The sequence below is a fragment of the Vigna unguiculata genome, chromosome 3 (assembly GCF_037176805.1).
Source record: "Vigna unguiculata cultivar grain cowpea cultivar isolate G323 ecotype 2 chromosome 3, ASM3717680v1, whole genome shotgun sequence".
Lineage (NCBI taxonomy): Eukaryota > Viridiplantae > Streptophyta > Magnoliopsida > Fabales > Fabaceae > Vigna > Vigna unguiculata.
In genome coordinates, this window is record NC_140794.1 from 9,777,811 (window position 1) to 9,793,753 (window position 15,943).

The 15,943-nt window shown below is 31.9% G+C and overlaps 1 protein-coding gene across 2 annotated transcripts; it reads left to right on the forward strand.

The window, feature by feature from the left end:
- The first annotated feature begins 5,159 nt into the window (after positions 1-5,159).
- Positions 5,160-14,943, forward strand: LOC114177977 (wings apart-like protein 1). 2 transcript variants are annotated; one of them, XM_028063609.2, is made up of 13 exons: positions 5,160-5,900; positions 7,140-7,239; positions 7,354-7,690; positions 8,388-8,500; positions 9,040-9,168; positions 9,326-9,419; positions 9,577-9,687; positions 10,822-11,390; positions 11,733-11,995; positions 12,940-13,090; positions 13,648-13,745; positions 13,827-13,908; positions 14,537-14,943. In XM_028063609.2, the coding sequence occupies exons 1-13, from the start codon at positions 5,455-5,457 to the stop codon at positions 14,618-14,620; spliced, it is 2,577 nt and encodes an 858-aa protein (XP_027919410.1). In that variant the 5' UTR covers positions 5,160-5,454; the 3' UTR covers positions 14,621-14,943. The 2 variants fall into 2 exon arrangements, with proteins under 2 accessions (XP_027919410.1, XP_027919411.1); XM_028063610.2 differs by lacking the exon at positions 5,160-5,900 and adding an exon at positions 6,080-6,627.
- Positions 14,944-15,943: the final 1,000 nt, after the last annotated feature.

Genomic DNA, 15,943 nt, shown 5'->3' on the forward strand with positions numbered 1-15,943 from the left:
CATGTTTTCTTGAAAGTTACACCTGTAACTGGGGTTGGTAGAGCTCTCAAATCTATAAAACTTACACCTAAATTCATAGGTCCTTATCAAATCCTTAAAAGAATTGGTTCTGTCGCATATCAAATTGCTTTACCTCCAAACCTTTCAAAACTTCATAATGTTTTTCATGTGTCTCAACTTCGTAAATATATTCATGACCCTTTTCATGTGATAGAACCTGATATAGTACAAATACGAGAAAACCTTACTTATGATGTGCTTCCTGTAAGGATTGGAGATCGAAGGATTAAACAACTTCGAGGAAAGGACATATCTTTGGTAAAGGTATTGTGGAGTCAACAAGATGAGGGTGATGCAACTTGGGAATTAGAAAGTAATATGAGAGAGATGTATCCCCATCTTTTTGCAACCACGTGAATTTCGGGGACGAAATTCCTAAAAGGAGGGGAGAAATGTAACATCCTTTTTTTTAATAAACTGTATTATTTATTTAAATAAAGCAATTAGAAAATCTTATGTTTTTACTAATGTTTCATATATTATTATAATGTACTTTAAAAAGTAAAAAATATATTTTATCATGTTTTTACTTATTGAAAATAACAACAAGAAAAAAAACAAAACTAATAAAAAATATATATATTTAAAAAAATATATTAGGTAAAAATATATTAATTAAAATATTATTAAATAGGTGTGTGTATTAAAAAAAAAAAACTTCAAAAGAGATAAGTAGATAAGGAGAAAAAAAAAAGAAGAAGAAGAAGATAAGAAGAACATGAGAAAAGATAAGAAAGAAGAAAAAAAAAAGGATAAGAAGAGATAAACATTATCTCTTAATTAATGACACTAATGATGACTTTAGCACATGCATGGTGGCTTGGCTTATATATATATACACAAATGAAATGAAGTTACGGGAAAGTGAAAGAGAAAGGAGAAAGAAGGAGAAAGAAAAAGAGAAAGATAAAGGAAGGAGAGAGAGAAAGAAGAGAGAGAAAGAGAAAGAAGAAAGAGAAAGAGAAAGAGAAAGTAGAGAGGGAAAGAGAAAAATAGGATAAGAAAGTTTAGAGCAAAGATTCAAAGAGATCCTAGTCCTCTTCAAATATTATTGTGCCCTTCAATCAACAAGGTAAAAGGGGAGTGAGGTTAAGCTTTTATATATTAATCTTGATAAGCTCATGGGTTTTATATTAATCTTTTATTTATTTTGACTCATATATTATTCTATTTACTTTCATTTAACTTATTTTCATTTATTATCCTCTTATATTTATTTTATTTAATCTCCAAATATGTATTGATCCTGTTTATTTATTTTATTTAATCTTTAGTAACGCGCTGGTCCTATTTATTTATTTTATTTACCTCTAGTTACGCACTGGTCCTATTTATTTATCTTATTTTATTTACCTCCAGTTACGCACTGGTCCTATTTATTTATTTTATTTACCTCCAGTTACGCACTGGTCCTATCTATTTATTTATTTTATTTTATTTATCTCCAGTTACGCACTGGTCCTATTTATTTACTTTATTTTATTTACCTCCAGTTACGCACTGGTCCTATTTAATTATTTTATTTTATTTACCTCCAGTTACGCACTGGTCCTATTTATTTACTTTATTTTATTTGCCTCCAGTTACGCACTGGTCCTATTTATTTATTTATTTTATTTTATTTACCTCCAGTTACGCACTGGTCCTATTTATTTATTTTATTTTATTTACCTCTAGTTACGCACTGGTCCTATTTATTTATTTTATTTTTATCTCCAGTTATGCACTGGTCCTGTTTATTTATTTCAATTAATATATCTCAAGTTATGCACTGGTCCCGTTTAATTTATATTTTTATATTTAATTATAATGTTCTAATCCTTATCTAATTATTTACTTAAAGTTCTTGCTTTGATTCTTATTTTATCATTATTTTATAATTAAAAATAAAAATAAATGTGAAGTGAAAGCAAATATTATTTTATTTAGTGAGCTTGGATAGAAGAAAATTGCATATCCATTTTATCGTTGTTTTATATTCTTTGTATATTGTTTATACAATGACATGAATTGATAGTCATCACATTTAATGACCTTTGAAAATATCCAAGAGTATGTCAGTTAAGTAAGAGTTAAGTTTGGTTTCAATAAGTTAAGATTAAACCAGTGTCAAAGTGTTTGTATTTGGGAAGTCACAGTTTGGTACACTGCGGGATGAAAGGCAGGGACCATGGTGGGGTCTAAGGAAGTTTTACCAAGTAGGTGAATATCTGGATAGTTCAGAATAGCGCCCTGGACTAGGATATTCATAGGCCAAACTTGGGACTATCCGATACCTGCTCGGCATCGCCAAGGTTAGGTAGTGAGTATATATCTCTTTTGTGAACCGATGAATGGCTAATATTCTCGAGAAAGAAATAATTATGATTGTACCAATGTTTTATGAGAAATACTCAACTACCTAATCACTTCCCAAAGTAACTTTTGATGTTCAGATTGGATCATCAGAAGTGAAATATGGATCCATATGTCTGGTAAAACAAGATTAAGTTTTGTGGTTGTAGGTCCAAATCTAGGCCCCCGGTGTCTGCATTGTTTGTTGAGTTTATTAAGATTGATATTTAAGGCTTATAAAGACCTCACTCCTTTCATATTTTTCTTTCATATGTACCTGTTGCATGAGCAGAAGAGGAACCTGCTCAGTGAGAGTTGTTCGGGATATTATTGGTGGATCCTCTGAAGATTGACTCATGGATAATTTCTATTAATATCTTTAGGAGATGTTAAAAATATAGAAAATCTTCTATTCTGATGTAGGACTCTTAATATTAACAAATATATATTTTTGTAATATTTCATGAACAATTACATAGATGCAAACTACATATATGAATATGAAGTTATGTTATTATTAATGTTCTCTCAAGGATAATCGTAAAAAAAAAAAATTGATTCCATATCTTTTTATCAAATAATAATTATTTAGTATAGTAGTCGGGGCGTCACACTAACTTGACACATGACATTTTTTTTGTAAATTAAAAAAATAAAAAACCAACATAGGATACACATCTAACATTGCGTACTAACAAAAAGAGTCTGATTGCATCAAATTTCTTAAAATTAAAAACAATTTGAGACCTATTAAAATAAATGGACCTATTTGAAATTTTCCTACAAAAATAATATAATAACGAAAAACATCATTTATCCTTTTATTTATAAGTATGTCAAATATACTAAAATAAAAAATAATATTTTCATTTATATACAAATTTGTATATATATAAAAACAAAATTTAGAGGAGTGACAACTAAAATCTCCGATGATTAGAGATTGAATTAATTTTTTTTATACAAATTTTGCATTTTCTATATAATTATGATAATAACCATGTAAATATTAACATAAGCTAAACTTTTACCCATATTTTATACATGTTATAATGATTTAAAGTTTTAATGTCATCTCTGATTCATATTGATTATAAAAATTTCTATCTATAATACTAATACCTCTTATAATATGATGTAATTCTGAATTATCTATTCGTGTAGTTAATACTGAATTTTTTTATCAAGTATAAATAAAGTTTGTCATAATTAAAAATAAATCTCTTATTAGAGTTTCACACGTTTAAAAAGTATTCTCAAATTCAACTAATCACATGCCTTATACTTATATATATATATATATATATATATATATATATATATATATATATATATATATATTTATATTTATATAATATTTTTTTATAAAGATTAGTGTCATTTTTAAATATACCATTCAATACAAGTTTTTATTTTCTCTTATTTTGTCTTACTACACAATCATAAGAAAACGATTTCTTTTACTTTTTTTTAAATTTTTAATATGCTTTGTGCATGTGAACCTATAAATTCTCACCATAACGAGACCTAACTTTAAATATACAGTGCATAAACCAACAACAATAGAAATAAAAGAATCGGAATTGTGTCGTCATCTAAGATCTGTCCTTTACTCTCTGATGTAAAAAAAAAAGTATATATGATGTAAAAAATGAATTATTCCGAACACTGAATATAAATATAAAATACCACTATTTTAGTTGTTAATTGAAATATTGAAATATATCATAAATACAGTTAAAGAATTGTATTTAGAATTTAAGTATCAAACTAACTTCTCTGTCAAGAATAATTACAAAAGATAAAAACATTAAACCATTAACTAATGCTAATAACATGGGTAGGAAAAGAGTAAGAACAAATTTAAGTTTGAGAAAGAAAAATTGAGTTAAACGAAAGAAATAAAATACATATTTAAAAGATAAAACAAAAGAGTCGGGTAAACCGAAAAATATATCGTAAATATTTATTTGAGTTCTTAAAAGTTTTATAATACTAATTGGGATGTAAATTTATAAAATTTTAATAATCATAATAAAACATGAAATATTATAAGTTATATAATTACACTCTAAAATATTATGAGTATTGTTGAAAATTTATAAGGACTGTGAAAATATAAGTGATATGATAGATATAAAAAATATGTTACATGACAAACTTGTTATTTTATTCATATATTCTCTCTCAATATATAAAAATAACAGAATATAAAATATAAGTAATTGATCGGTACGAAATTATCAACACAATGTTATCTTTAAATTATTAAAAAATATTATCAAGGTGATACTAATGTGAATGAGTTGAAAAATTCTCTTTATCTATATTAATTTAACTCAAGTTAAGATACGGTATTTACCCTTAGTAATATCTTACAAAATGGTTGAATGAATAAATCGAAAATAGTCGTCAAATAACTTTATGTGTTTTTTTTTTAAAATAAAATTATAAAACTATTAATTTGAGAAATTTTCCTTTCCAAATATAGAATCCAGACTTAAATGAGTACGAATTTAAATAAATGTGTGGTTAAAAAACTAAAAACTAAATAAAGATAAAAAATTAATTTAAGATATTTGAGAAATATTTTTATTAGATTAATTCTTAAACTATTAATTGAAAAAAGATTTGAAAATTAATAAGAAATAGATTTTTTTTTTTCATTACTCCACTCCACGTGAGAAAACGATGTCCGAAGTTTTGAAAATACCGAAATTGTCCTCCGTAGATGTTGAGCAAAGGGTTTTGTTTGTTCTCTCATCGGATAAAATAAACCACTGACCCATCGATTCAAAATCGCACGGAATTTGATAACAAGAAAAATTCAAATTCACCCATCTCAACACAACGTAACACTTGTTCATCGATTCAATTCCATTCAATCCAATTCTCCTTCTTCTTTGTTATTGTTCCAGTTCTTGAACTGACCCAGCTCAACTTCTCACCTAATTCTTGGAATTCCGAAAAAGCCCTTTTTCTAGTCACCAAATGTTCCACCCTTTTTCCTCCGTTTAGCCGTCACCAGCACCCACCACCCGCCGCCGATCTCAGCCAAAGATGATCGTGCGCACCTACGGACGCCGCAACAGACCCCTCTCGGGAACGTGCTCGGGATCCTCCTCGCTCAACGACGACGTTTCGGAGCCCTTCTCGCAGGAGACCGGCGACCCTCTCTGCGCCTTCGCTTTCTCTTCGCAGGACTCCTCGTCGCAGCATTGGCCCCTCTTCGATTCGGAGATCGACGATTTGTGCCCGGAGAGGGAGTCCAAGCGGGCGCGGCGAGGGGCGGAAAAACGCTCGGCGGGGGCTGAGGGGATTCCGGCGACGTCCACGCTCATGGAGGCGCAGGAGTTCGGTGAGATGATGGAGCACGTCGACGAGGTCAATTTCGCCCTCGATGGCCTCCGCAAGGGACAACCTCTGCGGATCAGAAGGTCGAGTTTGGTTTCGCTGTTGACAATTTGCTCCACTACGCACCAGAGAAGGCTTCTCAGGACTCAAGGGTGTGTCAATTTCTCTCCAACTTTATTCTTTCTTGCGAATCTGAAATGGGTCTTTTTGCCTTGCACTTGTTCTTAGAGTGTGTGTGTTTATTCAATTTATTAATTTTTCTCTCTCTCTCTCTCTTTTTTTTTTAAAGTTTTGTTGGTTTTGTTTTAAAATTTTAAATTTGGAACGGGAGGAGTGAGGGGCTGGTTTTAGGTTCGTGGATGTGTGGGGTTTTTGAATTTGTTGGCGCTTCGAATGTTGGGGACGAGTCAGGAGCTGTAAATTTTGTGTGGATTTGACTAATTATTGCTTATTTACTTCTACCTGAGATGAAGAATTGAAAGGGTTGATGTTTTTTTTCAGTTTTTGCTTTTGGTATTAACATTGCTGTTAAGGTAGATTTGATCGTGAGATCTTTGGCTACTCTTTAAGTGGGAATGCGAGTTGAAGGGAGATTAGATATTTTACCATTTTCAAGGATTGCGCTTGTTTATTTCACTTAATGGACTGTGTTGCCGTTTATTTGTTTACGAGGTAATCCTGGGCCCCTTTTAGCTTGTGATATTAATCACGGCCCGATGTATTGATCCTCCTTTGCCAGTGCTTTCTTCTGTGGTCGAACCCAACCCAACCCGGATGTGCTGAACCCTAAGTTTACTTCTCACTCTGGCCACCCGATGTGGGTGCCTTTCTTGGTATTTGATACAGTAATAGTAGTGCTGTAGAATCCTCCATATCAAGGTTAATGAGATTCTAAAGATTCATAATATTGTTGTTATAATTGCCTCAATTGCTATGTAATTGTCAGTGAGTGAGGCAGAGTAGTATTTTCTCGAAAAATATTCTCAATCAGGTCCTCGAAAATTTTAGTTGTCGAATCAGTTCATCAAAATGTTATTTTTTTTTTTGTCAAAACTTAGTTTCTCAAAAATGTCTTTTTTTTTTTGGTAATCGCTCAGTCCTTTGAAGATTTATTCCTATCATGTGTCACAACTTTTGTCTTCCACAGTGATGAACACGTGCTGACATTTTAGATCTTTGAAATATAATTTTTAAATGACTAATTTGGTTCCAAAACCTTTGGAGGACTAATGGGGTGTTTGGTGACTAACTGAAATGCTCTTTGTATGTCCATAAATGTTCATTTAGACGGAACTTCAAACTGAGTGCATGGATTGAACTCACTTTTATATTAGAAATATACTTCCTGTATGAATGTTTAGCTGATGAACCCTGATTTTTATGCTTTATAGGATGGCAAAGACAATAACCAATGCCATTTTGGGTCTCAGTCTTGATGATTCTCCCAGCAATCTTGCAGCTGCAACCCTTTTGTACATTTTGACCAGTGATGTAAGTCTTCTTTTGTCTATGGAAATGCAGATATTGGATTTTGAGTAATGAAAGAAGCTATGAGTGATACGAGCATTACTGTTGCTTATTTTACTCAATACCTTTTTGTTTCAGGGCCAAGATGATCACCTCCTTGAATCACCTGGTTGTATTCAATTTCTAATCAAGTTTTTAAGACCAATTGTCACCACAGCCATTAAAGACAAAACACCAAAATTTGGCTATAAACTTTTATCATTGCGTCAGAATGATGACATGCTAAAAAATACAACGGGAAGATTGGATTCTAGTTCTTCTGAAGTTTTTTCCAGAGTACAAGAAATTCTAGTAAATTGCAAACAGCTAAAAGCATGTCAGATTGACAATGGGGTGGAGAGACCGGAATTATGCCCGAAGTGGTTAGCATTGCTGACAATGGAGAAGGCTTGTTTGTCTGCAATTTCTCTTGATGGTATGTAAAGAACATTCGTGTCCACAGTTTGTATTATTGGCTGAAGTTCTTTTCATTCTATTATGATATTAGGTTCTTTTCAATTTCAATGCCATTATTTTATGCACAAAAATAATTATAGATAATGAAATTTGTTTATGTATACGGGTATTTAGTGTTTAGGATGCATTGATATCTACTTTATATACCTGTCTTGTTCATTTTATTTCTTCCCAATTTCTGAAGGTGCATGCATTGATATCTACTTTATATACCTACCTGTCTTGTTCATTTTATTTCTTCCCAGTTTCTGAAGGTGCCATCCTGATTCTGAAATACACGATAAAATTAATTAGTTCTCAGCACAGTGGTGCTTAACTTGATGGAATTTGGTTTTTTATATACACATTCTAGGATGGTGATATATTCTCATTTGCATTTTAGTGGTATTTGTCTTATGTGGATTTCTATCCCAATTTTTTCAAGATTTTACAGTTTTCACTTGTAAATTATGATTTATGCGGTATTCTTTCTCTACAAGTTATAATTCCTGTAAGCAGTTTATGCGGCCTCTAGTTGATCAAGAGCTCACTTCAATCAGCTTTGTAATGCTCCTGTGGTCCTGTTGAGTGTGGGTGTGTGCATATATATATATTCTTTTGTGGAACCTTTATATTGAAACATATTCTGAGTATTTTTATATATTTTTTATATTCAGAAACCTCAGGCGCTGTACGGAAGACTGGTGGAAATTTCAAGGAAAAATTAAGGGAGCATGGAGGACTGGATGCGGTCTTTGAAGTCACCATGGATTGTCATTCAGATTTGGAGGTGTGAGCTTGTATGTTAGTTCATATACATGCTTTACCATATTTTTAGTAGACATGACTTTGACTAAAAGAAACTGACAGAGTCAGTCAAACAGTATTTTCTTGATCTTATATGAGATATTTATTTTGCTGTTAATAACCGTTTCATTTATTAGCCTCTTTGGAAAGCTCTCTAAATCACATTTTTTTGGTAAAACATATTGTATAGCAATAGGAGTATTTTGGTAACATTTTAGAAGTCCAATTAATTCTGCTGTGAATGAAATTGGTTTTGACGAAAAGAAATTATTTACTTTTCTGTTAAATAGGTTCTTGTTGTGGGATTCAATTATGGAGCGATTTCATATTTTTATATAAAAACATCATTTGCTCTAAATTCACTTAGAAAATATTCTTAAACATTTTTTTTTAACCTTAATGCTTTCGAAAATCAATTCTTTAAACATTACTTCTAACTGAATTATAATCAAATGCACCTATATTTGCTTCCCCAAAGAATTATGGTAGCAATTACATGAAAACTCTGGATTTCTCTTTCAGAACTGGATGAAGGATAGTTCTCTTTCTACCAAAGGTTCAAGAAATGACAAACGTATCAAGAGCCTAACCTTACTTCTCAAGTGCTTGAAGATAATGGAAAATGCTACTTTCCTAAGCAATGACAATCAGGTTGACATGTGTTATTTGCGTGTTTAATTAAAAACATGTTTGTTTATTTTTTTATCGATATCTACATTGTGTTATTATGCATGGCTTGTTGCATTCCTAGTTCAGTGAACATGTTAGTTTATCAATAATTTAATCTTAACATTCTCTTTCGCTGTAGAGTCATTTGCTTGAAATGAAAAGAAAATTGAGTCCTCGGGGTCCCCCAATTTCTTTTACTGAGCTGATCATAGCTGTCATAAAGGTCCTCTCAGGTAATGATCATTCAAATGGGTAACCTGATGCTTTTTCTACCTGTTCCTTATTAGTTATTTTATTTTCAGCAATCGTGTTGGTTTGCTTTGATTATGGTGGTTCTAAGTTTTTCCTCTCTCTCCCTCTCATCCCTGCCAAAAATCTTCTTACATGTAGATCTATGTTTACGGCGGTGTGCCTCTGCTACATCCAATGATAACAAGTCCGACGACCTGTTCTCTATGGCCAGTCATTGTTCTGAATTGGATCAGCTCAGAGACTATAAAGGTACTAGATTGTTATTATTTGGTTGGAGTTTTAAGCAGAAATTAGCCAAACCATTTAATAACCTTTGTTCATGCTCTTATCCTTTAGGATCTATTTCTTGAACTGTTCCCCCCTTTTAGGAGAAAACTATTGTCTCTTGTTCTGTTTTTTTTATGAAGTTCCGGGTATTGATAGGCCTCCATTATTGAGGCATGACATTTGGAAAGGGGCAGGAAATAGAAAGTTAACACAATCTGACATGGATGAAGAGGACATGATAGTAAATAAATGGATTATTAATGTTAAATATGGAGCATAACTGAATGCTGAGATTACAAGGAATAATGTGAGGTCGAAAATCTGTTGGGGAGAATGAGAATTTGAAAGGGAATAATATAAATAAAACATAAAAGGGAAGGTCACTGCGTAGTAGACATGGATCGAGGGGAAAAAGGGGAATGGACCATATCTAGAGGTTCTGCGTATTTCCATTACTCTAGATTAATCTTTTTTTTAACAGTTTCTTTTCTTGAATCATAAGAGGCTATTCTCCATTGTTTTGTAGTTTAGTTTCTATCAGTAAGAAATGTGATTTGCTTTATTATTGAGCTTTGCAGAGTTACTATAAGGATTTAACATATAAGATCTCATCTCATCAAACCTTTGATTAATTTTTTTTTTTTGTCTTTATATGATAGGAAATTATTGCTTTAATTCAAAAGAGAATTGAGCATCAGAGTAGGGGTTGCTAGTTTTTTAGCTTTCTTACTACGCTTATAGTCCACTCTTCTAGTTGAATTTGAACTTTAGACTCATATGGCAAAATGTTTAAGTTGACGCCTTGATCTATACTGATGATCATGTGTGGACTTTGACGCAGAATTTGCTCTGTCTATACTCCTGCACTCCTTTCTCATATTATGAATTTTTTCATTAGGCAAACTTTATGAGAAAATGTAGTTTTGTTCAGGATGTAGTAAATCTGTAGAATGACCTTCATGGTTGTGCCTTATCTTTTATTGTTCTGTACCTCCGTGAGATAAAATAATTTGATTCCCATTCTAACTACTGGAAGACACATTGGCTTTGATTTACTAGCGTAGAAATAAGTTAGTCTTCTGATTTTCTAAATGCTTCTTCATTTGAATTTTGCAGAGAATGAGACTTTGTCACGCGGTTCCAATAGAGAGTATCATGGAGCAGAGAGAGGCTCTTATGTTAAGAGTTCTAATGCCTCTCAGATCAGCCGAATATTGACATGTAACCGGTTGGAAAGTTCGCTATCCATTTCTGAAACTCCTAGCACTTCAACTACTGATACTTATTCGCTAAAGATGAGGGTCAGTTCTTCCACGTCTGGGTCTTGTAGTGGTGCATCAAAGAGTTCGTACTGTAAAACGTCCATGATTCAAAATAATTCCAGGAAGAATGTTCGCTTTATGGAATCTACCCCAGTTGTAATATTGGATGATAGCCAAGATCCCTTTGCATTTGATGAGGATGACATTGCACCTTCTAAGTGGGATCTGTTATCAGGAAAACAAAAAAAGTCACATTCTAAAAAGCATGTGGTAGCAAGCAAAGAGTTCGAAATTGAATGTCAATCTCACACAGCTGTTAGCCAACAAGAATTAAGTAATGGAGACGTCAATTGTTCCAGCTCTGATGTTGGTGATGAAAAAGATTCCAGCCTTCTAACTGACTGCCTTCTTACTGCTGTAAAGGTATTCTTATCTGATCTTGTTTTGTTCTTTGTATCTTTTAGACAAACACATCATGTTTTAGTAATTGAGTGAAAGTAGAGAACTTGCTTGCCTGTCAAACCATTTGACAGTTATTCTTTTTAGTGGATAGTTACAATCCTGAGTTTTCTATGTCACTATTATACACTAATCGTTTGGAGAAATGTCTGCTGGATATAATTGTTGTTTTGTTTATAGATAATGTAGGACCTATCTATAGAACTAGGATATAGCGTGTCCCTCTGCCCTCTTTTGTTATTCATGTTTTTTCTCATGCCAAAGTTAGTTACAATTTATTCACTAACTAATGTCGTCTCATTCTAGGTGCTCATGAATTTGACCAATGACAATCCTGTTGGTTGCCACCAAATTGCTACCTATGGAGGACTGGAGACTATGTCTATGTTAATTGCCTATCATTTCCCTTCTTTCAGCTCGCCTTTGTCCTTTGATCAGATAAAAGAAAATGCCGCCAGAAATACCAAAGATCATCAATCTGATAGGCATCTGACTGATCACGAGTTAGATTTCCTTGTTGCTATTCTGGGCCTGCTTGTAAATCTTGTTGAGAAGGATGGTCATAACAGGTAATTTGAAAACCTTCCCAGATGGCTGTTCGTAATGAACTAATACAGCTACATGAATAACAGATTCACCTGTTTTCTTCTTTGAGTGTTTTTGTCCTTGTGTATTTTTATTTCGAACAATTGAAGGGATCCATTCACTCCAAAAAAGAGTCTTGGGCACCTTGTTTCACTTAGTAACCTTTTATACGATTTGAATTAAACAAACGGCATTGATGAATCGTGTGATAATGGGTGAATTTGTTTATGCCTATTTATTCTTAAAAAAGTTTTTTTTTTTTAATAAAATAAGCAGATTTATGCTTTTTTACGTGTTTGTCTAATCTGCTTATTTAGGAAGTGTCTTCCTGCATTTTTTTAGAAGCATATCATATCTACTTATTAAACAAGTGATTTTTTTTTACAAATTGCATATTTAAAAAATAGTACGATAATGTGTGAATTTATTTTATTGTAGAAGTGTTTATTTTAATAAAATAATCAGATTTATGCTTTTTTATGTGTTTGTCTATATCTGCTTATTTGAAAATTAAGCGTCTTCCTGCTTTACTTTTAAAGAAGCATATCATATTTATTAAATTGGTGATTTTGTTTTTATAATTTGCTTACTTCAGAAATATTTGCTTTAAATTGAACCAAACTAACCCAACATATTACTGATCATATATACCAAATTTTAAATAAATTAAGCATATGTAACAAAAGTACACTGACCATAAGAGTGAAGTGTTCACTAGTTTTTTAATTATGTGATTTTTTGTAAACTCAATTAAATTAATATTTCTAATTCAATGGTTGGACTAATTAGGTTTGATGTTCATATATATATATATATATATATATGTATGTGTGTATGTATGTATGTATATGTTTGTTTATGAATGATCGACATGCTAACTTTAACTTGAATTATATGTAATTTACAACATGCTAGTGGCTTTATGCAGATCAAGGCTTGCAGCAGCCAGTGTTCTGCTACCTTCCTCGGCAGGCTTGTGTCAGGAGGTTCGGAGGGATGTTATTCAGTTATTGTGCTCCATTTTCTTGGCTAACCTGGGTGAAAGTGAAGGAGATGGGGAAGATAAGCATTTACAACTGGTGGGTAGCATGTTCAATATTTTCTGAAGAATTCTTGGGATAGTTATTGTACTTGTTGCATTTTTGTTCTGTATGTTTTGGTAAATGCTTATTATGAGGAGCTCGGAATATCATGGAAATTACAAATGGTGTATCCTCTAACTGGGGAGTCTATTACTAATCTTCTCAACTTGTTTACTGTATCATGTGTGATGGTTCAGCATTATCAGGTGATAAAAAACTTTTTGTTTACCATCAAGCTGAAATAGTTACAAAAAATACCATCAAGCAGCGGGTAAAGAAAATTGGGTGCTGGAATCATGCTTCACTTGATTGTTGTCTGATGTGGATAATGCAATGTGGTGCTTATGGAAAACAACTAGGAATTAGTTTCACACTTCCTAGATATTCAAATGTTCATCTGGGAATTGATATCAAGCTTCCTAGATATTGAAATGTTCATCTGATGAATATTATAAGCACTTGAAAAAGTTGGCGTGTCTTAGTTTTGTAATGTATAGCGGTGGAGGATACATGAATATTGTTTGCTATCTTGAATAATCTTATGTTTCATGCAGAACGATGAGGCAGCTGTTCTACAAAGTGAAAAAGAAGCCGAGAAAATGATTGTGGAAGCTTATTCTGCGCTGCTTTTGGCATTTCTTTCCACTGAAAGGTTGTTTTCTTATAAATTCTCAATTGTTTTGTTGCATATCTGAAGGCCTATAATTTACTTACCTTTTTTTTTGTTATACAGTAAGAGCATCCGTGCAGCAATTGCTGACAATCTTCCAGACCACAACTTAGCAAGTCTTGTACCGGTGTTGGACAGATTTGTGGTATGTAGCTCTTGAATAATTGTTTTGCACCACGGGGATGAAAATATGAAACTTGCTAGACATATTATTTGTTAGAAACAATTTTTTTGGAATATATGGTAACTGGTGTTCACCTTAATCATTTTGTTATTCATGTGCCTTACTATCTATATCTCTTCTTTGCCTTTTAAAGTTACGATTAAATATGTTTTTAATCTGTCAAGATTAAATATGTTTTTAATCCGTAAACTTTGACGGAAAATTAAAATTTGATCCAATTCAAAATTTTGATACATTTTTGGTCTCCAAATTTTTAAAATGAGTGAATATAGTCCTTTTAACCTAATTGCGTTATTTTTTTTTTGGACATGTCACATGTGTGTTTCATTCTAGCATGTGAGTTTCTTACACTGTTTGATATATTTCCATTTCAATATTAGTTGGGAAATGAATGTGTTTGACATGAAACAAAATTTAATGTAATTGAGTTAAAATGATTACATTCATTTTTAAAGTTTGAAACCAAAATGTATCAAAGTTTCAAACAAAGAAGAATTTCAATTTCGTGTCAAAGTTCAGGAATTAAAAATATATTTAACCCTTAAATGAAAAGTATTATACACTGACTGCATTTTGCCTTCATCTGCAGGAATTCCATCTATCTCTGAACATGATTTCGCCAGAGACTCATAAAACTGTTAGCGAGGTCATTGAATCGTGTAGAATTCGATGAAAGCTCAATGGGAAAACACTGTACAGCCACAGCTTAATTTAGGGTTTGTTGTTATTCCGGAGGAAATGGGACTCCATTACACCGAGTCTGACGAACTTTTATTCTCGTTTCACATCGCTTATACCCTATTTTTATATCACCATGCTGGTGATGATGCTGAGTTGCTTGTATACAAAAGTCAATAGTGAGATCCGTACCTAGCATAGTTTGTGTGTAATCAATAGTGGTAATTTTTTTCTCAATATTCTTGTTTATTCATTCATTTTCTTGTATCGGAAGCTTATACCTGTCGTTTCAATCACCCCACCTCCTTTGTTTCTTCATCTTTTCTTCAACTTGATGCAAGCAGCAGCTTAGTCAGTCCCGTGTAATTTTAATGCTAGTGGAGCTTTGTGCATTACTGACATGCCTCGTTCAAGACTTTCTCTATTTAATAATGAGATGAATCATTCCTCCACAATTTGAAGCTTGAAAAGGGCACAATTGGGCTTCAATTCCTCCACCACAATCAATTTATCATGGTTAGATATTTTAATGACTCAAATTTATTAACCATTTACGTGAGAAAATTATAGAGTCTTTTGAATAAATTGCTTAAATATTTAATGTTTTTTTTTGGATAAATTAAAAGCTCCTTATGCATAAAAACATAAACATAAATGAACTAATATTATTTAATATGTTAAAAGTAATGGCTTTTATGGAAAAGGAATATCTAAATATACTGTTGTATTAGAATCACTTGTCACTTAATCATATTTATACATATAATTAACTAAGCATATTATTTAACAACTTTATGATAATATTAACCATGATATGATATTACTATTAATAACGTAAGTAACAGTAATAATTTATATATTTATTTTTAGTAACTAAAAGCAATGGACTTTCTGTTTCTGGTTATGGCGACAAACAACACTCACTTGAAAGTACAAGTTCCACTGAACCAAGGATCTTTTCACTACACATAACCTACCGTGTTTGATATCATGGTCTCCATTTAATCGCTCCTTATTTTAAGTTTCAATTTGATGGATATCCCACGTCCACGTCGTCCACTCTAAGCCTAAATTATAATATAAATAAAGGTGGGTATAATTTTTATTTTATAACTAAATTTTGTTTAATTAAGTTAAACATAAATTTAACTTTTAAGATGGTATACAAATGGCTTAAAGTTTCTCTTAATGAAGTTTATTAAAATTATTGTATCCATGTTGTCTGATTCTTGATAGATTTTAAATATTTGATCACAGATTTGAGGGCTTTTTTGTATTTTTGGGTTTTTTTGACTGATTATTTTTAAAAATGGGTCGT